The sequence below is a fragment of the Magnolia sinica genome, chromosome 12 (assembly GCF_029962835.1).
Source record: "Magnolia sinica isolate HGM2019 chromosome 12, MsV1, whole genome shotgun sequence".
Taxonomy (NCBI): Eukaryota; Viridiplantae; Streptophyta; class Magnoliopsida; order Magnoliales; family Magnoliaceae; genus Magnolia; species Magnolia sinica.
Genome location: NC_080584.1, coordinates 13,057,348 through 13,083,200, shown reverse-complemented (window position 1 = coordinate 13,083,200; position 25,853 = coordinate 13,057,348). Strand labels below are relative to the sequence as shown.

Sequence of the window (25,853 nt, the reverse complement as noted above, 5' to 3'; positions counted from 1 at the left end):
AAGGATCATTACACATTCGGGTGGGACCCCACAAAAAGGTTGGGGGCCAACCTATCATGTAAACCATATACAAAAGCAACAGGGAGCACAAGCCTATGGAAGAAACAATACAGTGACCATATTGGAAAATGTCTGCCGTGTTTGTTAGATGGATATTTCAAGAGCCCCGTATTGGTAGTTTAGAATGCATGTGTGCCCCAAGTAGTTATTTAAGGTCACTTTTGGATGCACCCTGTTGCTGCTATTTTCGGCTGTATATGTATGTAGGTGTGCTAGAATTGAAATTGTAGCTTCAATTCAAACCAAAATACAATGACCCCAGGCACCAAGATAGTTAGACACTTAGTGTATGACTAAGATCTAATGAGATCAGTCACCTATTCAGCCACAACATTACCGTTGTTCTTGGATATTCGTTTGGGAGGCAGAACATCAAAAGTCGACTAAATCGTTACTAACGTTAGCTGACATTGAGCTCTTAAATAAGTGTTTTTTGTCTCATTTTTCTAACTACCAAAGAATTTCGGATTCTCAATAGTATTTTCCAAAATGAAAGAATTGAGTTTCAGCCTTTACGTTTCCAATTTATGTTAGTAGGAAAATTAAATGTCATACCCATTCGACGAGATACATATTCTCTGGATACACGTTCTCACATGGGTTTGGCCTTCCGCTTACAATCTCCAGAGCAACGACTCCGAATCCAAATATATCAGCCTTCTCCGTCAGATGCCCACGCATGGCGTACTCTGGTGCGATGTAGCCGCTTCCAGAATAACAAGATAGCAGTTTGAGGCACTCCAATATAAACCAACATCCCGTAATAAGAAATTTAGGCTGTGTTCGGATGCTCAATTGACTTGCATTGCAATAATTAAAAATCAAATTGGAAAATTACCAAACTGTCCAACCCCACTCCATTCATAATGACAAATCAACCCCTAGATTGAAATCATGAAATGGAACTTCTACTTCAGTCTTGGGCTCTACATTGAGTTGGATTATTGCAATTTTGTTCAATGAAGCATCCAAACATGACCTTTAGAAATGAAGGAGAATGGGAAGTTTCAACAATGCTTACATTGTCCCTGCGACACGGGTACTGATGTGGGACATCTTGTCATCGTAGAGCTTGGCCAAACCAAAATCTGATATCTTTGGATTGAGATTAGCATCAAGCAGAATATTACTGGCTTTGACATCCCTATGAACAATGCGGGGCCTGGATTCCTCGTGAAGGTAAGCAAGACCTCTTGCTGTCCCCAAGCATATCTCAAAGCGTGTATGCCAATCCAGATGCAATTTACTCTCTCCTGCAAGAAAATGGCAGCCATTAGCATTGAAATGTAGTACAATTACGCTCTCCTACAGATACATGCTACTGTGGGATTCTGAATTGTACTCTGCGTCACATGTGCCACTACTGGCATGTGGGTTGAGGTCCAGGTCGTTCCTTAGTTGCGGCCCATCTTGTATGTGTAGTGGTCAGAAAACAAGCCAGTCTAATCATCAAATGGGCTACTATACAGTCATGGTTTAATGTGAAATTTAGAGACGGAGGAATTGCTTGTTTTTCTATTAATTATTATGGTGTATAAATACAGAGGGAATGACTCCCAATATGAAAGAAATACATTGAGGAAGAATTAAATCTCAGAGAATATGGAAGAATATTGAGTCTTTCCTAACATACATGTAGGAAGATTAATTCTTTCCTAATATACATGGAGGAAGATCAAATCATTCATAATATCCCCCCTCGAGTTCAAGCATGGAGATCTGCAACACCCAATTTGTGAAGAAGATGATGACGGAGTCTCAACCAATAGCTTTGGTAAAGATCTCTACAAGTTGTTGATTGGTAGGCACGTAAAAAGTGGAGAGAATCCCAGTCGTAATCTTTTTTTGGGACAAGATAACAATCAATCTCCATATGTTTAGTCTATTTGTGAAAAACAAGACTAGTGGCAATATGAAAGGCAGCTTGATTGTCACAATGAAGCTGCATCAGTTGAGGGTGGTGGACATCAAGATCTTAAAGTAGTTATTTAAGCCAAATAAGTTCACGAGTTGCATTGGCCATGGCATGATATTTAGCTTCAGTGGACAATCTTAAAACTGCCGGCTATTTTTGTTTCCAAGAAATAGGGCATTGACCAAGCATTACTAACTTTTTGTGGATCAACATGCTTGGAGTAATTGGACCGATCAAAGTCACAATAAGCGCATTTTTGGAGGGAATTGCTAGAAGCAAGAATGATTCTCTTGCTAGAAGGAGAGGATTTGAGATCTCGAAGTACTCAAATGGCCGTGTGATAAAAAAAAGTTAGTGTGTATTGTGCATGAACGACCTCCCATCTCAGGTCAGAGGCCTACTCTTCCTTGACAAGGTGGGATTCGGAGCCGTCCGAACGGTCTAACATGGTGTTATGAGTTTCTCTTGCAACCCACCTTTGAGCTTCTCCTGGGCCATGGTTTTTTGGTTTGGTCGGATGTGGTCGTTGCCTTATGGGTAGTTCTCCCACAGGTCCAAACTAGGCCGGCCTTTGTTTGTAGTTACGATAGGCTCTCCCCAGGTCCATTTTTCTCTTGGAGAGCCCGAATTGTAAATTTTGGTGCGATATATGAAAATTTAACAGCTAGCTTTAAAATAAAAATAAAAATAATAATAATAAAAAAACTTAGGATATTGACCACAGAAATGATGTCAGGGCTGGTTAAATGAGATGTCCAATGAGTTGATGATATGTAGTGGGATCTGGAAGAGGTGTGCCATGGTCTTCAATTAAGTGCAAATTTTGCTCTATGGGGAAAGTGGTTGGTCGAGCCCCAACATAGCCACTATCTTTAAGGATATGAAAAGTATACTTTCTCTGATTTAGTAAAATGTCTTTCTGCAAGTGAGGCCGAGTTCTTTACCATGAAACTTATTATTAATAAATGTCTCTAAAGCAGTGATGACAATGGAGTCACTTCCTATCAAGATAATATTGTCAACATAGACAATGAATGTTGTGAAGTGAGGGCCATCTGAATGAGTGAATAGTAAACAATTTGCTAATAATTGAGGATAGTTTCCTTCTTTCACTGTAGAGGATAATTTCTTAAATTATTTTTTTTTATGCTTTTTTAAAAATCATATATGGATTTACTGAAACAGGAAACACATTGCTTCCTAGTTCTAGAGAATCAAAGGGGATCATCATATATACTGCCTTGTGAAGGTCTCTATGGAGGAAGGCATTGTTGACGTCTAATTGATAGAGTGACCAATGGCGAATGATAGCTACAACTAGGAGACAATGAATAATGGCCACTTTGGCAACAAGTGTAAAAGTTTTATGAAAATTGAGACCCTTAATTTGATTGCATCCTATGGCTACTAAGCATGCTTTGAAGCATTCAATAACTCTGCCAGTATGGTACTTAATTTTATATACCCACTTGCATCCAGCATCTTTTATGTCAAGTAGTAAGTACTACATGTTCCATTTTCCTCTAATGCTTGAATTTCTATTGCCATTACTTCACATCAATGAGGAAGTTTCATGGCATTGGGAAAGAACGTAGGCTCATCATGTGAAGTTAGAGCGGTGAGGAGTTGTAGACACCCCTCACCAGCAATGATGCACATTTTCTTAGACCATGTGAGATAACTTCTAAGTTTAAAAAATCCTTATGAATGTAGCCTAGCCAACCCATAAACCCTAAAACCATAACAAGGCCTAGTGGGCCTAACCAACCCGATAAGTTTCACATACAATTTGAAGTACAAACAATGATTTGGGTGACACATTTCATCCCATGGGCCACTCATAGTGGATAGTGGCCAACCATAGATTCACTACCATCACCTATGTTAACTGGGCCTCAAGCCAAGCCCAATCTACCAAGCCTATACAAGGAATAGGGGCCTAAGACCCATTGTGAAAAAAGTGCAAAAATCGTGAATAGGCAGTAATGACATACTCACCTGAATCTTTGTAAATTTAAATGGATCTTGGGATCTCTTTGAAGATCTTCCTGGATAGTGATTTGGGAAAACAAACAATTGGGCGTGATGGGATCCCCGCCTAAAATGGTTATTTCTTTCCTCAAAGAGTGAAATTACCTATTTTACCACTTATCAAAGTGGATCTACAATGCCATGTGTCCTCCATCCTTTTATATCATGTCATATGGCGGTGAAATTACCCATTTTACCACTTATGAAAGTGGAAGAAGGTGTACCCAAGGCCCTCCCAGCTTTAAAAATGTGGAAATGGTTGTTAAGACTATGACAGATTGGCCCACTAGCAAATCAGCTCCTTATCCCCCAACCATCCCAGAATGTAATCATTGGGGCCGTGCAGGATGGAGTCATGGCCACCCTCTGAGACTTCCCTACAATCATAGTTAGCGCGCTAGCTCAAAATCCTAATGTCTCTACAAACGTACAATGTCCACTCAATTAGTCCAGCATCAAATAATTGGGAATCCACTTTAGTCAAATATTTCCCCTAATAGGAGCCAGCATCAAGCACTGGCAAATGCCATGGGTGGGGATTGGTCTCAATAGCCAGCCTACTCTCTAGAGAGTGAGATTCGGGTTTGAGCCCACTAACAAGCTTTAATCTCTGCAAAATCTTTCTCAGTTTCACTTAAATCCAATTCAATTCCAGTTAAATCTAGCTCAATTCCAATTTCATTTGAGATTATTTCCAAGGCTATGTACATGGGTATAAATGGGATTGAGAGGTATTCTAAGGGTTTTTAAATCGTCATAGGATTTCAAAGGGTGTAGTAAAGATGAAATTCGAGGTTGTTCGAATTGTGTAACTCTTTGTAATTTTTGCTTTCATAGTAATTATTTGTCACTTTATTCCATGGTTTTTTTTTCCCGAAAGGGTTTTTTCATGTTAAAATCATTGTGTTCTTCTTCCTTTTGCTTAGTGTTATCGGATAGTTATCCTAAATTCATCTCTGTGTGCTTCCGTGGTTCCCCAACAAGTGGTATCAGAGCTAATGTTGGGGCGCAGGCTTGAATCTGCAGGATTAGTATCAATGGGAAACAACAAATTTGATATTGAGAAGTACTCAGGTAAAAATAATTTTGAGTCATGAAAGGTAAAAATGATTAACCTGTTAGCCAAGCAAGGCGAGATTAAGGCTCATGAGGAGCGAAAATCTACCATGAAAGATGATGAATGGGAAAACCTTGATAGTAATGCTTTAGCCTCTTCCATTTATGTCTCACGGATGAGGTTCTCTATAATGTTTTGAGGGAGAAAGCTGCGGCTAGTTTGTGGGCAAAGTTAGAGAACATCTATGTAAAGAAGTCCTCTAAAAATCGCCTACACTTGAAGCTACAGTGTTATACCTTCAAGATGACAGAGGGTAGAGATCTAGAAGCCCATATCAGCAACTTTAATAAATTGATGTGCAAATTGCTGGATACGGAGGAAGTGGTCAATGATGAGGAATATGCATGTATATTGTTGAATTCTCTTCTTGCATCATATGAGTCTTTTAGGGATACGATGTACACCGCAAATAAAACCCTAAGTGTTGACACTGTTATCTCAGCCCTTTAAGGGAAGGCTATGAGAAAGCTAAACAGCGACATGGGGGCATCTTTTGATGCACTGATTACGAGGGGCAGAGATTCTGAGTGAGGTATAGGGTCTTCAAGACATAGATCCAAATCTAAGGGTAAGGGTAAAGAAAAATTAAAGTGTTGGAATTATGGGTTGTCTAGACACATAAAGAAGGATTGTAGAAATTCTAAAACGAAGAAAGAAAATTCAGTGGTTTCTTTCAAGAAGGCCAATGTGGTCACATCTGATGAAAAAAGTGGTGGTGATGTTGTCTGTTTCCATGATTGGTCACTTACATGACAATCATAAAAACGAGTGGATACTTGACATAGGAGTATCTTATCACATGACTCCTCATCGGAGTTGATTTACCAGTTACAAGGAATGCGATGGTGGACATGTTTTTATGGGTAATGACAATGCCTGTAATGTTGTGGCTATTGATACGGTGAGCATCAAGATGTTTGATGGGATGGAGCATACCTTGACTGACATTAGGCACGTTCCTGATATAAAGAAAAGTCTGATTTTTCTCGATGCACTCGAGACTATAGGGTGCAAGTTCACCGGTATTGATGGTGTCCTTAAAGTTTCAAAAGGGGCACTCGTAGTTATAAGAGCACAAAGGTACGAAAACCTTTACAGGTTAATTGGGAGCACTTTAGCAGGTGGAGTGACACTAGCTATTAAAGACTCCACATCTCTACGTATTTGACATGCTCATCTGGGACACATGAGCGAGCGGGGCATGAAGGTACTTTCTGATAGATATTTAATTCCAACTTTTAAAAATTCTGATTTAGTTATATGTGAGCATTATATATATAGTAAACAATCTAGATTGTCTTTTAAATCTGAAAAACATGTTTGTAAGGGAGTGCTTGATTATGTGTACTCTGACGTATGGGGGTCATCGCCAGAAGTTTCCATTGGGGGGTCGTCATGGTGTGTTTCATTCATTGACGACTACTTCAGGAAAGTTTAGGTTTACTTCATGAAACATAAGTCTGAAGTTATCACCAAATTCAAACAATGGAAGGCAATGGTAGAAAAATAGTCAGGGCGGAAAATAAAGGTTTTAAGGATTGACAATAGTGGAGAATTTACTTCCACTAAATTTAATTATTATTGCAAGGATGAAGGGATCATCAGGCACAACACAGTGCGCCACACGCCCGAGTAAAACGGTGTGGCTGAGCGAATGAATTGGACTCTCTTAGAGATAGTCAGATGCATGTTAAGTAATACTGCGTTGGGCAATGACTTATGGATAAAGGCCATTAACACGACTTGCTATTTGGTGAACTGGTCCCTGTCTATGGCAATTGAATGTAAAATCTCAGAGGAAGTATGGAGTGGTTATAAGCTGGATTACTAAGATTTGCGCATATTTGGTTATGAAGCTTACTCTCATGTATCGTCAATTGAGAGATATAAGCTAAACCATTGAGCCAAAAAGTATATTTTTTATTGGCTATGGTGTTGGTGTGAAATGTTATAGGTTATTTGACAAGGTCACACGCAAGGTTATCACTAGCTGTGATGTCAGATTTGATGAAAGCTCTCTATTTCGCAAGAATGATCAAAAGGAGCAAGAAGAACCAGAAAGATTGATCGTAGACATCTAAATTGACACAGATGATACTCAAGCAGAAAAAGATGTATAGACAGAGGTACAAGATCAGGTGGAGCAACCACTTATGAGAAGGAACCCACCACGTGATCGCAGGTTACCGATAAGATACAAAGACGACTCTAATATTACATATGCCCTCGTTACAGATGAAGGGGACCCATCTATTATTTAGAAGGCTCTTAATGAGTCGAATGCCGAAAATAAGGAGCAGGCTATGGTTGATGAGATGGACTCATTGCACAAAAATCACACATGGGAGTTGGTGGAGCTTCAAGTGGACCGAAAAGCAATCGGATGCAAATGGTTATTTAAAAGAAAATATGATAGATATAAAGCAAGGTTGGTAGCGAAGGGTTATGCTTAGAGAGAAGGAATTGACTTCATAAAAATATTCGTGCCGGTGGTAAAGCGGTGTTTATCAGATTCGTATTGGCGCTGGTTGCCCAATACGATCTCGAGCTAGAACAAATGGATGTCAAGACTACATTCCTGCACGGTGAATTAAAAGAATAGATATACGTGAAGCAACAGAAGAGCTATAAAATTAAAGGGGCAAAGAAAAAAGTTTGCAGGTTAATGAGGTCGTTGTATAGCCTCAAACAATCGCCTATACAATGTTATATAAAAATTAATTATTTCATATTGAGTCATAAAATTACTCGGAGTGAATACGATCACTGTGTCTATTACAAAACATTGAGTTATGGTAAATTCATGATCATGGTATTGTATGTTGATGATATGTTAATTGTCTGTCGTGATATATCTGAAATCAACATATTGAAGACTTAGTTATCAGGGACATTTGGGATGAAAGATTTGGGGGCTGCAAATAAAGTTCTTGGCATAGATATTCATAGAGACCAGAAGAAGAGTAGGCTTTGATTATCATAGACAGAATTCCTTAAAAAGGTGTTGATCAAGTGTGGGATGGACCAAGCAAAGCCGGTGAGCGTTCCCCATGTTGCTCACTTCAAGCTTTCCTCAAAATAATGTCCTAAATTAAATGAGAAAAAATATGTTATGTCTCAAGTGACTTATTAAAATGTGATTGATGGTTTAATGCATATCATGATCTGTACTAGAACAGATATTTCATGTACAGTCAGTGTTATAAGTAAATATATGTCAAACTCTGGCAAACAACATTGGGAAGCGGTGAAATGGACTACTTGATACATTCGAGGTACGAAAGACTAAATCTTAACTTTTGAGAAGATAGGGGCAAAGTTGGTTAGGTATGTGGATTCCGACTACGCAGGTAGTGTGGATTCCAAGAAGTCTACTTCAGGATATTCGTTTGTACTAGCAGTGGAGCAATTAGTTAGATGTCGAAGCTTCAATCAATGGTGGCTCTTTCCACGACCAAGCTAGAATATATGGTAGTGATGAAGCATTTAAAAGTGTTTGGCTCGGAGGCATGATAAATCGGTTGAGACTTCAGCAGGAGGCCTGGTTAACCGTGATAGCGAGAGCGCTATCAATTTAGCTAAAAATTATGTTTATCACTCATATATTAAACACATTGATATTCATCACCACTTTATCCGACAGGTGCTAAGAAAAGAGGCGTAACACTGGAGAAGATTCATACCATCATGAATCCAGCAAACATACTCACTAAGGTCGTTCTACAGAGAAGTTCAAGTTTTGTGTAACTTCTTTAGGCTTGGCGATGGTGTAAAAGAAGGACGTGCACAAAAAGCGTTGATTGAAGATATAATGTGATGCAGAGATAAGAGGTCAAGAAGCTATATAGTTATAGATTGAAGACATGGTGGAGATTATTATTGACAAATGTCTTAAATTTGAAGTTCGTGTTGCTCGACCGGTCGAGGGGCTTGCTCGACCGTCGAGGTGCCCTTCGATCGGCCAAGGCTCGCTCGACTCAAGTCCAGTAGTGTTTTTATGTCCGGATGCTTAATCGGTTGAGGATGAAGCTTGACCGTCAAAGGGTCCATTTAACGATCGAAGCCTGGCTCGACTAGCCGAGGGTTACGCAGCCGGCGTGAATCGCGTAAATTTGAGGCGGCTTCGCAAGGGTGTGAAAGGGAAGTTGCAAGATGGAGTTCCAAAACTATAAATAGGGCTCCCTAGGGCTATTCTAAAACATACTAAGGCTTCTTAAAAGGTTTTCTAATGGTTTCTAAAAGGGTTCTAGGGTTTCGAGGGGTGTAGCAAGAGTGAGATTCGAGGTTGTTCGAATCGGGTAAGTCCTCTCTCTTTGTAATTTATATTTCATAGTAGATTTTTTGCTTTGTGCCGTGGTTTGTTCCCATAAGGGTTTTCCACATTAAATCTTTGTGTTCTCTTATGATTGCTTGGTGCCATTGGATTGCTATCCTAGATCTATATCTGTGTGATTCCGTAACACAAATGCCATGGGTGGGGATTGGTCTCAATAGCCAGCCTACTCTCTAGAGAGTGAGATTCGGGTTTGAGCCCACTAACAAGCTTTAATCTCTGCAAAATCTTTCTCAGTTTCACTTAAATCCAATTCAATTCCAGTTAAATCTAGCTCAATTCCAATTAAATCCATTTTAATTTTATTCAACTCCTCCCCCTAATAGGAGTCTTGTACAATTTTAATATCAATATTCCCCCACCAATGGGACTCATTTTCAGCATTTCGTTCAACATACTCAATGGGGGTAATAGTCAAGTCTAGACTACTGTTGCTTGAATCTAACTATCCATTACCTCGTATCAATGAGATAGTCAATCAGTTGAAAGGAGCTCATTGCTTCTCTAAGATTGATTTAAGGTTCGGATATCATCAGCTATGAAAAAGGATGAAGAAGTTTCCTACACGGCTTTTAAAACGCGTTATGGGCACTATTAATTCTTGGTCATGCCCCTTGGACCGACTAATGCCCAGACAATATTCAAGGACTTCATGAACATAGATTTTTTAACCATATCCGGATTATTTTATTATTGTACTCATCGACGATATATTGATCTATTCAAAGACCAGTGAATACCATGAGTTGCATTTAAGGGTAGTGCCGTAGACCCTAAAAGACAATTGATTGTGCATTAAAATTTGTAAATATGAATTTTGAAAGGAAAACGTCAAGTTTCTTGATCATGTGGTGACAAACAAAGGAATAGTGGTAGATCCTGCAAAGATAGATGTTGTGGTAATGTGAGAGCAACCCACAAATGTTTCGTAAGTTAGAAGTTTCCTCAGACTTGCCGGTTACTACAAAAGGTTCATTAAGGACCTTTTCAACATTTTTGGGCATTAATGTATCTGACTCGAAAAGGGGTACCTTTCAAATGGACCGAAAAGTGTGAAGAGACTTTCAAAGAATTAAAACGTCTTTTGACCACAACCCCCTGTTCTCACCCTTCCACAAAATAGAGTAAAATTCGTACTTTATATTAATGCTTCAATCAAGAGAATCAGTTGTGTAATTAATGTGATGTAGACTTTGAAGTAACAAATTATATAAATACAAGGTGATGACGAATTGTTACTGAAAACAATGGCCAAACATTAAGCAAATGATACGTCAGAATGGAGGATTGACATCGAAAAAGGAATTGATATACAACAATTGTTTATGTGTACCTAATGCTCTGGAGCTGAAAGAAGAACTTTTAAATGAAGCCCACCGAACCAAGTTTACTATTCATCCTGAGAGTACTAAAATGTACCACGATGTGAAGAGACTAAGAATATGAGGAGAGAAATCCCCGATTACATCTCTTGATACTTTACTTGCCAGCAAGTAAAGGCGGATCATCAAAATCCATCAAGATTATTGTAGTCGTTAAAAACACCTAAATGAAAATGGGACTATATGTCTATGGACTTCATAGTTGGACTACCCATGACTTGGAAGAATCGTGACTTAATTTGGGTGATCGTGGATCGACTGACTAAGTTAGCTCACTTTATACCCACTGTGCATTGTTGAGTGTTAAATATTACATATTCTCTCTTATTTATATCTTGGTTTTATGCACATGATAATGCTTAATGGTATATTTTATACATGTTTGTGTTACAATGTGAATCTGAGAGCTTAGATTAAAAAGAATGTTAAAAGCATGGATTTAATGCTCAAAAATCACTAAGGTAAAAGAGGGATCTTAGGATACCAAGAATAAAGAGTTCACATGCCAATGATCCAAGGAAATAAAGTACAAAAGCTGAAAAAAGGACTTAAAAGATCGCAGAATCTGTAGCAAAAAACAGTTAAGTTCGGTCCGATCGAACTTGCATAAAATAGTCCAGCAACAAATGATGGAATTCATAAGCTAATTCAGTTCAAACGATGGAAAATCCGATCGAAACCCAATTCGGTCCGATGAAGGAAGGATTTGGTGCGACGGAAAGTGCACACAGATTTTCTGCATAAGATTTTTCAACTTTGGTCCGACTGAAGTCAACTTCAGTCCAACCGAAGTAAACTATGGTCCGACCGAAATCGTGCAGAATTGTCCAACAAGAAATTGTGATTTTCGATCTTAATTTGGTCCGATCGAACCAAACTTTGGTCTGACCGAAGTGTAACGCACGCGGGACTTATACGGAGTGCGTAACTTGAGGCAATTTCTAAAAATTTCAAAGAGTTGCGTAAGATGAGGCTTCATAACCATAAACAGGAGTCTTTAAGACGTTCCTAGGTATCTTCTAGGGTTTAAGGAGTGGAGTAAAAGGGTGGAGAGTCGCCATTAAGATTTTTCTTCTTCTTCCTTAGTTGTTTTTATGATTTCTTTAAGAGATTTTGGTTCAATCATGTCTATGGTTAACTAAGCCTCTTAACTAGGGTTAAGAGGGGAAGCTTGTAGCATAATTGAGATATTTACTTTGCTTTGATTCTTATTTAGGTTGAACTTCATTGAATTCTAGTTTGATTTTAAGAAATATTTTTAGTTTTCTGTGGTTTGTTGTGACTCAAATTACAATAGACACTATGATAGCTTTGAATATCTTATTTTCTTATTTGGGATTGTTGAATTGGAAAATCTTGTTGTTTGTCATAGTCTCTTGGGCATGGTTGGGTGATGGAATCCCTTTAAATCTTCACAATCCTTTTCCATTAAGGCTAGGTCAATGAAAAGTTCAGAGATTTGATCATCTCTCTTTTCAATTGGATAAGATAGGACTCTAATTTCAATTGGAACTCTCAAATAAATTAAAGTAGCATCCCAATAACTACAAGTGGATCCTTAGCACCCAGTTCCCACCTTTAAATACATAAGTTTCAATTACAAATTCACAATTACTCTTTCAAATAATTTCAGATTTAGTTTTACATCTTCTAGTTCTAGTTACTTTCAGAAACGTACGAGTTTAGTCCCTGTGGATTCAATTAGGGTGATTGTTGATCAACTGACAAAGTTAACTCACTTTATTTCCATCTGCATTAACTACTCGATGGATGAACTTGCCAAACAATATATCAATGAAATAGTGCGTCTTCATGGAGTGCCTAGTTCCATCTTATCTGATTGTGACCCTCATTTCACCTCGCAATTTTGGATGAGTTTACAAGAAGCCATAGGCACTACGCCAGACTATAGCAGAACTTATCATCCCCAATCCAATGAGCAGATAGAGCGAGTGAATCAAATACTCAAAGGTGTGCTGCGTGCTTATGCTCTCGGTTTAAAAAGAAGTTGGGATGATAATCTTCATTCCGCCTAGTTCTCTTATAACAACAGTTACTAAGAAAGCATAGGGATGACACCATATGAAGCTTTATATGAGCATCCATGTTGTGCGTCAAATTATTGGACAAAAGTTGGTGAAAAGTGATTCATTGGACTAGATATTGTTTAAGAGGCTTCAGAGAAGGTCGAGATTGTTAGGAAGCATCTACAAGTCACACAAAGTCAATAGAAGAGTTATACAGATAACAAAAGGTGCGACTTGGAGTTCTTTTTGGAAGATCACATATCCATTTAAAGGTCTCTCCGTTGAATGGACTTATACATTTCAGCAATAAAGGAAAGCTTGCACCTCGTTATATCAAACCTTTCGAGGTGTCTTTCATGTGTCAATGTTGTGAAAGTACGAAAGGGATGCTTTACATGTCATAGATTGGTATCGCAAACCACATGATGATACGTCTCATATGGAAAGGCCGGTGCATATCTTGGATCACAAGAAAAAAAAATTATGCACCAAGACCGTGCCGCTAGTCAAAATCTTATGGACTCATCATGGAGCTAATGAAGCACCATGAGACTAGGAAAAAGAAATTCAGTTAAAGCACCCCCATCTTTTCAATGATGTTTCATTGGTAAATTTTAATGAAGAAAAATTTCTTTTATGGGATAGGATGTAACAACCCAAAATTTTATACATAGGTAGTTCACACATGTTCCCTTTACGTAAATAATTAAATGGGTTTAAAAATATAGTTCTCTCTTTAAGAAATAAAACTAGCCAACTAGACAAGTAGTAAGAACTATCTTAGTTACTGAACAAGTTAAAGGATTGATACCCATCATTGCAATAAAGTACACTTTTTATTAAAAATTCTCGAGACCTCTATCAAAAGAGAGAGAATTTTAGGGTTTTAGTGTAAAAGCTCCCCAGGTTAGTATATTTTATTTTATTTCATTATTTACTATTTACAGATGGGTCTTACATGATAGATAGGTCAGATTAGCCGTAGATCCATCTCGCCCCTAATTTGTCAACTTTTGAGGAAATGATACAAAGAAAGATGTCTTTGCGTACAACAGAAAAACTATTATCCCCGCTACGTATATGCGTTTGAATTTTGGCATGGGAAACTATGCCGGGCCCATGCTGATGTGTGGGGTCCAATCCACATGGTCAATCAGATTATTGAGGTCGAAATATGCTAGAACCTCAAATATTAGGGTGATCTAACCATAAGATGGACCATACTGGTCAGATGATGATATGCTATGGAAATATGGCATTAACAACTATGTAGGCCACATGAGTTTGGAATTAAACTAATATTTGGCCCCCTTCTTTAACCATTCTCTGGCAAGCCATTAATTGGTTTGGACATGACCTGTGAACCTCAAGTGGGCCTAGATCTCGATTAAGAGGAATATAAAAACCCTTAATTTAGTTCGTTAAATCGGAGTACATGCTAGAGTTTGTCGGTTTGACCCATAGGATTGTCGGTCCGACCGACAGAGTGATTTTTCTCAAATTTAACAAAGTAAAGACTGTCAGTTTAACTGATGAAGGGTGAAAAGGATAGAAATAGTACCCGTAAGACTCAATCGGTCCAACCAACAGTTAAACGGTTCAACCCACAGAGCGTAAGTCAATCTATATACATTGAAACTATAGGAATTTGATTAATCAGATCATTGAAATTATGATTCATACTTAAGTATACTTGAATGGGGTATTTAAGTGTCAAGGAAATGGTGGAGATCACTTTGATTGATCAAGTGAATTCCACATGAGATAGTGATGATTATAAACCTGGTGTCACGGGTTGGATGTAAAGTGATCTAATTTGATAATGTTGTGGACTCCAATCATGATCTCGATCAATCAAAGGTAGGCTTCACCATATGAATTAATATTAATTTATTAGGAGAATGATTATTGTTGCACATTGTATTTTAGGAATTCCTAAATCTTTCTATTTCAATTATTCTAAAATAGTCAACCTCACTAAATCCTCAAGTTAGGGATCCCAAGTTGTCTCCGTTCCATTTGAATCAAGATGTTGTTTATTTGATGTATGACTTAATATTTCTATTTTGATAAAATTTTTGATTATGCTACCTATTCATGTTAATATTTTTTCACATGTATAGATGCCTAAAAACTGTGGACTAACTGTCATACATATATATGCATAAATTGTTGTAAATTGCAAATCTACAAATGAAAAGTGAAACTTAAACATCATGCATTCATAGCACTTCATAATTGATCTTAGGGGACCTCCCCAGAAGAATTGTTTATCCTGGTAGATGCTTTCAGATATGGATTTTACCCATGCCTACCTATATGGTGGAAGCCTTCCCTAATGGGCAGATGGGGGTTGAAGAATTTCCAACTCAGGCAGGTTAGATACATCCTTTACATAGTGCACACATGCAATTCATGCATTTAATAAGATTTATACCTATTAAATGTGTTATATGTTTCTTTTGTTATCTTTAATCATAATGTGAACGAACCATGATGAGAACTTTCACTAGGCACAGCCATCTCACCCTTTTATTGATGAAAAACAAAATATATGTAATTGAAGTTGAACCATTGGTGTAAGAGATTGTCGATGTGGTTGATCTGGTGAATGATCCATGGGACATGTGGCCCTATCTTAATTACTGAATAAGAACTTGCTGCACTAGACCGATTATCGTTTTGCTTACATATGAATAAGACCTCAAATGGGTGGGTCAATAAATAGTTATAGATGAACAATAATGAATGAAACTTAGCTTTGACATCATGTATATGAGATTGTTGCCAGTGATTATATACATGTTTTATGGTTTAAGTACACTCAGTGTATGAGTCATGCCACAAAATGTGGGATTGAGCTATGCACTTGGTCTTTAAAGTTTTGGTCATGACATTGACATTTGTGGGACTTGATCAATTTGGGTACATGAATTTTTTGTTGTTCAATTCGAACGCGTGGCCATGAGTGTAACAAATGACCCATATTTGGTTAAACATGTGCGATTAAGATTATGTCGGGTGTGCTCGAGTTGTAATTGATTCAAGTCAATTGAATGCTTGCGACCCCATGAAACAATCGACAGTAGGATCATATAGGGTTTAAGAAAGATAGTAGATTGCCTTCTCTTTTATGTAGTCATTCTCTTACACTAATAGTTCATCGACCAATTTTTTTAGTGGCTACAATCTAGAGTCTGAATAGTTAATCTTTTCGTAGAGGAATCAACACTATTGGCTTCGTAAGATACTCTTTTATTTTGTTAAAACTAGCTTAATACTCCTCTTACCACTCAAAATTTTCTCCATCCTTCAACATGATTAACGGAGAGAAAGCATTGATCTTATAGGCCTAATTTAAGATAAATTGTCATAGAAAATCAATATGGCTATTAAACCTCTACATTTCTTTCTTTTTTTTTAGTTTCTTGGTGGTTGGGTTTTTAAAATAACACGTACCTTATTTTGGTTGACTTCTATACCTCACTAATGAATGATTAAACCTAAGAATTTTCCAACAAACACTCTAAAGGCACATTTGAGTCGATTGATCTTGAGCTTGTTTCTTCTCATTCACTAAAGTGAATGACTCAAGTATACAAAATGGTCACTTAGCTAGATCGATTTTACCACTATATTGATATACACCTCTGTGAACTTGCTAATCATATCTTGAAAAATGACATTCATGGCCCTTTGGTAGGTGGCTTCGGCGTTCTTCAATCAGAAAGGCATTACGACCCAACAATATGCTCTAATTGCTCATGGGCATTGAAAAGCCTCCTTTTATAGGTCTTACTTGGCAATATAGATTTGTTTATAACCGAAGTGGTCATCCATGAACAAGATGATCTTGTGTCCAGTAGGCCTGTTGAGAAGATGATCTAAAATAAGCAGTGGATACTCATCCTTTGGGGTTGCTAGATTGAGGTTTCTGAAGTCTGCACAGACTCAGCTTTAATAATAAAATAAAAAATTATGACTAGAATGATGTTAGAAATCCTATTAACATATTTGATTGGTTGAATGAATCTGGCCTTTAGTAGCAGTTTAACTTCTTTGACTCTCAAAGTGACTACTGGGGTCATCCTCCTTGTCAGCTGCTAAAATGGCTTAAACCCCTCTTTGATGGGAAGAGGTTCCTTTACAAGTTCCTTATTGAAGGTAGACATCTCATAATAATCCCAGGCAGAGTAGTCAAAATATTCTTTTAGGAGTGCAATCATTTCCATCTAAGCTTGAGAGTTGAGCTCTACATTGATAAAAGTTGGTCATTGTTTCTCTTATGTTACCAGATTCACTTTCATGTGGGAATCCTGAAAATTGGCCTTAGTATCATTCATATTGGTAGGTGCAGGCTCTGATTTCACGGTGCACACCATCCTTTCTTGTTTCGTTTATACTGCTTGAAGTGGCACGCAGTACTGTACATTTCTCGCACTCTATTCACCGATGTCCCCAAGATACTCTTCAAGGTTATAAAGAGTGGGAGTAATTTTAGCCTCTTTATCTATCTCAATTCCATAATCCATAAGGGAACCTCCTCAATACGGTACTCGGTGGGTGGTTGATATGAAATGATTTCATTCAGTACTTGAGGGTTCTTTTATCATTGTACTTGTTGGCATGGTCAGCCAATTATCTATCATCGTACTTATTGGTAGACTACGCCACTAATTAGCCATATTTGGGGCAGGATTGTTTGGCTGATCTTGCATTAGCATGGAGATGTTGCTAATGAAGACATCTAGTTCTGACTTAGATTCTGTTGAGTCTACTATGTTGATCAATGTATCAAGATCTCACAAAGGATCAATGGCAGCAATAACTCCTGTTGGTCAGTTGTATTTATTGCAACTGATAAGTGTAATGGGATGATCTCCCATTTGTAGAGGTTGGCCTTGGTGATGTTTGATTTGGCTACAATAACCTACATGTCTATGGAGATGTTCTTGGCCTTCCTCTTGTTCTAAAGGATTAGGAATTGATATAGAGACAAATTTGAGTGGATCTAGTCTCTCCCTAGAAGGGTGTTATTGTTGGTCATTCGCTTGACGATGAAAGAGGCCACCATGACCTTCCTACTACCAACTAACAATTCTACAAGGAGGACACCCTTAGTATTCGTGACTCCCCTTGTGAAGTAGGAGACCATGAATTTAGTCGACATTAGGTCTTGTGCCATCTTTTCAAGCTTTTGAACCATCAACATTGGTATAATATTGATAGCATCATATAAAAAGCTTAAGGTGCTTGGTCATCAAGTAGACGACTTTATTAAAGTCACTTTTTTCGCTCTTCTCTTTCTTCAATCATGATGGTTGGTCTAGTTTCATACACTCTGGTCGACCATAGGGGAAACTATCTTTGCCTATATAAAGGTTTCACCCACTTCTTCCACATTGCCAGCCATTTGGTTTGGTTGATCGAGTTTAACCTAGAATATCATGGGCAAGACAAAAGCCATATTGCAAGTGAGTGTAAGTGGTTAGAGGCTTTCAAATATAATTGTGGTTTTTCCACCACTTTCATTGGAGTCCATCACCTTAGTCTAGCTCCCAGTGACATCCAAAAAGTCCTCGGGGTGGGGTGATCCTTAGAAGGATTGGTTGGCTATATCACGATATTCCTTCGAGGTAAAGTAATTGTCTCTAAGGTCATCCTACATAGGTGCTTCCTTCAGGGAAGGAGTCACCTCGTATGACGCCTTTTCCTCAACATGTTGTCCAAGTTTTTTATTGATTGACCACGACCTTTTATGAATCACGCATTCTACAATAGTGAACACTTTGGCCTTGGTTCTCTATTATTAGAGCTTGCACTTAAGGGTTCTAGTTAGGCCTCGAAGAACGTGGGAAAATTTTCGATGGATTGCAATGGTCCATCATTTGGTCTGAGGCTCAATTGGCCTAACCATCCTCAACCTTGCTGGCCAGGGTGGAATCCAAAGACTATTATCATTAATGATATACCTTCTGGGAGTGGCCATTCATTGATCCTAGGATTGCAATTCTCGAAATCTATACTTAGGTTACTCATGGCTCTTGCCTCTTGGGTATCAGCGCTAAGTAACGTCAGCTAATCTTTCCATGTTCGTAACTTGATTGTGAGATGTATGATTGTTGGACAAATACAACAATTGGTCAAACGTCGGCGGCAGGTCCTGAACTGATTGATTTGACGGTCATGTTAGTGGATGATGTCTTCTTATAGGAGACAGCCACTTGGGAGTTTCCTTAATATGCTTATAGCACAGCTCACAGATGATAGGTCACTTGGGTGGCTCTTTTAGAGGAGCCTTCCCCTTGTCCTTTGTTCTACCCTATCCCTCAGAATGATCTGGATGTTATCACATGAGGAGGGGCGATCATTTGAGGTTATGAAGGTTGTTTGGTGTCGACCTAAATAGCCATTGTCTTCTACTATTCAAATCGGCCAGACCATTTTGATCTCAACCAAAACAAAAATGATGTTTGTGGTCTTCGAGAAAGGGTTGGGGTCAACCCCCATGGCCTCCTTGTTAAAAAACTTGAGAAGTCCCTTATCGATGTTCTCTTGCACCATATTTTAGAAAATAGAGCAATTTTTGGTAGTGTGAGTTTTAGTACCATGCCATTTACAATATTGACTTCTCTTTAGTTATTCGGCCAATAAAATCCTCTTATATACCGATAACTTGATGAACTTGACTTCTAAGAGAAGGTCAAAGATCATGTTGGCCTTAAAGATATTGAAGGTATATTGCCTTGAATAGTCAGGGGCATTCCTTCGAGGATTCATCCCTGTGGAGGTATGAGACTTTGTCCATTTTAAGGCCAGTTGTTTATGTGGCCATTTTCCCACCACTTTTGCAACGACCAACTTGTAGTTGGGGTCATGGTAATATGTCCCCTATGATGAGTTCATCCTTTGGTTCTCCTCTCGAAGAATCCATCCATAGTGGGGGCCATGGGCAAGAGTTGAAAAAGATCACTAATATGCATGCCTTCAAACTTCTTACGAAGCTTAAAGTCCATGCCATCAAGTGTAAGCTTAGTAAACTCGACCTCTCATAAGATAATGGAGCATCAGTTCTTCACTTTTTTAACTAGGCAATAATTTGCTAGGCTAATTCTCCATGTAACTAGTGAAGTTTGGATAAATTGACAATTGAGACTCCAGGCTTTGTTTGATGAAATTGCATTTGAAATATCTCCTACATCTTGAACCAAATTTAGATCGAGTTGGGGAGAAGGTTAATGTACCAAGTAAAAGTCACTCTCGTCAGGGAGTTAATTTAGATCGAGTTGGGGAGAAGGTTAATGTACCAAGTAAAAGTCGCTCTCGTCAGGGAGTTACCAAACAACCTCAGTTTTATAAAATCATGAGTCAAGACTTAACCACATTGTATGGTAAACCAACCAATTTGCTCGATTGTGATAGATTTACCTTACCTTGAGAAGAGGGTAAATTCAACCTAAATCCTCTTAGTAGTTCAAAATATTAATTCACAGTATGGGTAGGGTTTTCAATAAATCAATCAAGCTACTTGTCGGCCATTGGGCTGCACCCCATATTATTGGATGAGCCCAATAATGTCATCTCGGTCAAGAGTTCAACGCAACTACGTAGGATATTGCCTTTGTACCTTTGGGTTATCGGCTACCATATGTGGGGGAATAGGAGGTGGTCCCTTGGGCATCTCAAACCTCATGTAGCCTTGCTGAACAACCAACACCATGAGAGGTTGCTTCCTACGTATTTGGTCACTTAATAGTAATTTTGTGGCGTTGGTGACAAGGGTGGTTGCCCCTCGACCTGTTCAACACCAGGATGGAGTTACCCCTATACGCATTCTGATAGTTAGGATACTCATGTTGGCCAATTTGTTGCCATTTCGATGGTTTCTCCTTACCACCATTGCTAGTGGTATGGAGCGACCTTGAGCCCTTACTCAACTTATCCTCGCAGGTGGCTTAGTCAGCCTTGGCAGTGTGTTGTTCACTTTGTGGTGAGTCTCTCAAACAGACCATCAACAAGCTTAGCGAAGCTCTCTGCTTGCACCTTATTGATTTTTATGAGTTGTCACAAATCTCCTCACATGTCAAGGATGTGGTTCGTAACTTCTCCTAAAGTTAAATTTGGTTGCAAAGAGGATCTTACTTCCATGTCGATGGGTTCGTCCTGTTGTTGTTACTTGCTTAGTGGCTCTCCTAAAACCTTAAGGAGACTACTAGCCCTAGTCTTTGCACTCCGTACCATTTATACCTCTCATTAAGAAATGTTAAGAATAGCACACCACTGTCCCATTGAGTGTGCAAAAAAATAATATTGTTTGTTCAATCCAAGCGTGTGGCTACACATGTAATGAATTACCTATATTTGGTAAAACATATACGGTTAAAATTATGTCAGACATGTCAGAGTCACAATCGATTTGAATTGACTAAATGCTTGTGACCCTATGCACCAAATCAGCCATAAGATCAAACCTATGAAGGTTGATATGATTGTCCATCCACTAATGTGGCAGTGATCAAGTGATTTGTGATGGGAAGGATTAGTCCTTCTCATAAGTTCTTTTTTCCTTGAGCCAATGTCTTTTGTTTCAAAGATGATCGTGATCCTCAAGTTTCTCAATAAAGAAGAATGGATAGTTGAAATCAAACTAAAAGGGCTAAACTATTGATTTTTCTTGATTTGAATTTATAGATTACTATTGATAGGTAATAAAATAATAAAATCAAATAAAAATGAATAAAAGATCATTACCTATGATTAGCCGTATGGACAAACTCTCAAGGCAAATGGTTAGCAAGATGTGAGTTGTGTGATATCCCAAGTAAGAACTTGGTTGATCGAGAATCGAACGACGATGGTCATGAATATTTGTACTACTCCTAAGGGTATTGTAGCGATGGCGTTGGGTAGTAGTGATCTAAACTAACCTAAACTCTAGATGTTCTGCAGCATGGTTGGACAAAAGTGGAGGAATTAATTTAAAATAAGCAGTGCTGCACTATATAGAGAGATTGTGTTTGACATGGGGCTCGAGCTTTTCACCGCATCCTCCTTATATAGTCTAGGAGGAGGTAAACCCTTAATGGGTTTTCTTATTATTCTAGGATCCTTGGCAATCATGGTGCGTAGTTGTTTTATGGTCTTCTCAAGAATATCAAATCATCAAATCCGGCAACATTTCGACTCTTTGATTCGCTCATCCCATTAAGAGGAATATGATTATCCTGTATCTTCTCCTTGGACTTGAAGTCACAATTCTAAATTTGAAGAAGAACTGGAAGTGAAAGGAAATTGGCTTGCTGATGGATCATTTTGACAGCATCACAGTGCTTTGATATGGCTACCCGCGCAACACAGTGTTTATGTAGGTCAGCTTGATGTGCCTTTTACTCCTTCTCTTCTTCTCTTCTTCTGAATACCTTCAAAGTCTTCTTCTTCTCCGGAGCTCTGATCTTCTTCATAATCTTCATCGTGTCCAAATGAGAGGGGGAGTGGGGTATTTATCGGCCTTCACAGGTGTGAACCCTCGATCTTCGTGCCATGGGCCCACCTTTTATCAGATCTCAACCATCCAACTTGATCAATCCAAACTAATGCTGTGCAGGTTCGCCCAACCATGAATATCGTTTGGGTGGGCACGCACAACACCATGAATTACCCCTTCCTTCTATATTTCCTTCATACTCTATTCTTTGTTCTTCCTCTTAATCCTTTCTTGAATTTCTTTAGTTTTTTTCACTACTTTTTATACCTCAATAGATGCCCCCCTTGATCCTTTGTTTGTCATTTCTAGGACAAAGAAATAGGATCAATCAATTTGTCTATCTCTACATGTCCTTACGCGTTCCCGCACAATGAATAATTGGGTACCTTAATTAGGTCCAGGACCTCCTATAAATATCAGAACCAACTCTTCATTCTCATTCCTTCAATTTCTTGCAGAAGTCTTGTCTCTCTGCCACTTGCCTGTGTAACCCCTTAACTTTGCGCGCCCCCATGCAATACATATCCTCTTCCATACAGCAAACTTCCTTTTGCGCGCCTGTGTAACAATTATTCGTTGCACGCTCCCACACAATCATCATCATCCTGTGCAAAGCCTTTAGAAGTTTCAAAGCCTTCCAGATCTTAAATCTTTATTCCTCAAATCTCTATACTTGTCCTAATAAATATGCAACATTCAAAGGCTTTGTCTTCAAGAAAGAAGAATCATTCATCTTCTTCAGAGTCTAAGCAGATTCTCCAAAATACTTGGGACTGCATCAAAATTAATGAAGAAGTCTTGAAACTCCACAATCCTTCTAAGAATGAAACAACTGTCATCCCAATCAACGTGCAGCATCATTGGTCAATTTTACACAGTGAACCGGCTGACCAAATGATCTCAACAAATCTTGTTTCTATAGATAACTGGATTATGAGAGAACCAAGAATTCTATAAGGATGTTTGGAGGTGAACGAATCTTGTTGGCATGATTTGTAAAATGTGATTCCTGCGTCCTTATTGTAATCCTCATCAGCCATTCCCCACACATTTCTTTGAAACTGCTTAGTAAAATTTCTTCAATGATTATTCAACTTGGCGGACAGATGAATTTCTAGCCAAAGTCTCCTCGTGATTTCTATAGCACTTGGGGTCGAGCCATTGCTTGAAAATATGCTACCGTCCAGGAGAAGATTGGCCTTTCGACACAATTATAGCCACATCAGAACATTTTTGTGGAGGTACAACTATCTTTAGAGGTTTCCTCAATTATTGGTCTCTAATTACCAATTCATTTCACCTTCCTTTATGTGAAATCAGCATCACCTTGTGGGATCTTCTTTGCATAGTAGGTCTTCCTATCATGGGCAATATCTTTGATGCATATATTTCTTCGAACAAAGAATTTACTATCATCTCTACAGGAGAATAATTCTGAGATTTTAAAGACCACTCTCGAACTCTTTAGAGAAATCGCTAATTTTCCATAGCCCGACGAAATCAATTCCCTTGACTGGTTGGCTCATTTCTCCCGAAATTTATGGTATACTTTCCTCTTTCTACTCTCTTTTTCAAAGTCTTCATCTTATATACATTCATATCATCTTAGTTTAATAACCATACCTTTTTCTTGATAGCTTTGTAGGCCAGAATCATCAAGACCTTAAGATTATTCGCGAGAATATGAAGAACACCACCGAATATAGTTCTTCCTATGAATTAGCCACTTTCTTAGCTTATTAGCTGAGCTTAGTGATATTTCCAAACTCGAAACAAATAGAAATCATCAGACTGTCCTTCTTTGTAGTCATAGGTGCCATAGCGAAGGGTCAGAGATATTCATTAGTTCCTCCGGTTATATGTTCCCTATATCGCGCTTTTGGGGATGGCATTTCTGGTTCTAAAAATTCAATGGCCGAATCTTTTTTAGTTCGTGATACATGACATTTCTTCATAGGCTGGCTAGGAGTGTACTTCCTTTAGACCTTTGTTGACTCTAGAAGAGCATATTCAAACCCTCATCGGTTCCCTCTTCAGCATTATCAACTAAGGAGGATAATTGAAAAATCAAAGGGTTGGGTCACTCGAAAGATAGAGGATAATGATCCTATCGACTTTTATCAATTTTCATTCATTAGTCATCCAGAAGGTATAAAAGTTGTTGATGATGATTCTCTCTTTTGGAGAACATTCATTTCTTGTCTCCATCAGATCTAATACTCTTCCACTGAGAGAAGGTAGCATGTTCTGGTGTGAACCATATAACCTAAGCAGATTTGCTCGTCAATTTGGATTTGACCAAACATTACCAGAGACTTGTGACAATGTCATGAGACCCATGAGAAGTTGTGGTATCGAACTATATAACCGGGCTTCGATATGGAGGCAACTTTTGAATGTCAACACCAGATCGCGCTTCATAATTCCCGGATATAATTATCCGGTCCAACTTCTTATTGTTGGATGCGTTGGTGGGCTCATCAATATCACTTGGTATGCGATTATTATCCAGTAGATTATGTTATACATATTCTTCCACCACAGGTAAGAAGCTATCAGAGAGACCAAGGCATAAGTTACTTTGAAGAGACAAATCATGCCCCCTGTCTCCTTCTGGTATGGCTAGCGTCTTCTCTCCGCAATTTCTGATCAGAGGGATGGCCTCTGCTTCTAGTTGGATGTTGTCGATGGCCCATCTCCCCTCTACCATCCCGGTGCAGCTGTCTGCGGTGCAGTCCGGATCAGTCAGCCCCAACAGCAGTTGCTGGATTTTCGTCAGCAACAATCCCTCCTACATTTGCTGGACTTCCATCAGCAGCAATTCCAGTCTTCTCACGGTGCTGAAAGCTTGGACCATCTCTTTTGTCTGGGGATTGCAGCCGATGTAGTATGGTGACACTTCTCTCGGATCTTCGACGTTCCTTTAATCCCCAATCAGTCCATACATCAAAGAATCAGAATCTGGTCGGGCAAGGAAAACATCCACCTCTACTCGGCTTAGGTTGTTATTAGGCCTCACGCCCTCTTTAATTTGCTGGGAGATTTGGTTGAGCCGCAATGAAGCTCGTTTTGATGGCAGGAAGATGTCTACTTATCAGATCATCGGTCGTATTTCCAAATGGCTTCAGGATATTGGAAACCTGATGCTCGACGAGGAGTCCCATTCTCTCAAGAATTCAGTCGCACTCTAGGTTCTTTGTCTTGAAACGACCATTGTCAGCCTGGTTAATATTCTCATTGTCATAAAATGGCATAGACCAAACTAGGGCCGTTAAAGCTGAATGTTGATGGTTCTTCCCAGGGGAATCCGGGAGAGAGTGAAGGTGGGGGAGTGTGTAGGGATGCCCACGGTCGGCTTATATTTGCTTTTCATAGGTATTACGGTTCGCTTCCAACACTATAGCGGAGGCCCAGGCTATGCTTGATGGAATAGTGTTATGTCAAAAATTAGGCTTCTCGAATATTGACGTAGAATCTGACTCGAAGCTTGTGGTGGGGGCACTT

At 38.8% G+C, this 25,853-nt stretch overlaps 1 protein-coding gene across 50 annotated transcripts in view; it reads right to left on the bottom strand.

Annotated features, from left to right (window-relative positions):
- The window catches only part of LOC131220940 (probable LRR receptor-like serine/threonine-protein kinase At1g56130), a 149,207-nt gene that overhangs the window by 1,876 nt on the left and 121,478 nt on the right, over positions 1–25,853 (bottom strand). For 49 of the 50 annotated variants that reach the window (XM_058215904.1, XM_058215907.1, XM_058215906.1 and 46 more), the window contains 2 exons: positions 1,082–1,313; positions 616–766 (listed from right to left, as the gene is read on the bottom strand). In XM_058215904.1, the coding sequence (XP_058071887.1) occupies positions 616–766; positions 1,082–1,313 (383 nt within the window). The remainder of the gene's footprint in view (positions 1–615; positions 767–1,081; positions 1,314–25,853) is intronic. The other variant, XM_058215956.1, reaches the window with a different exon arrangement.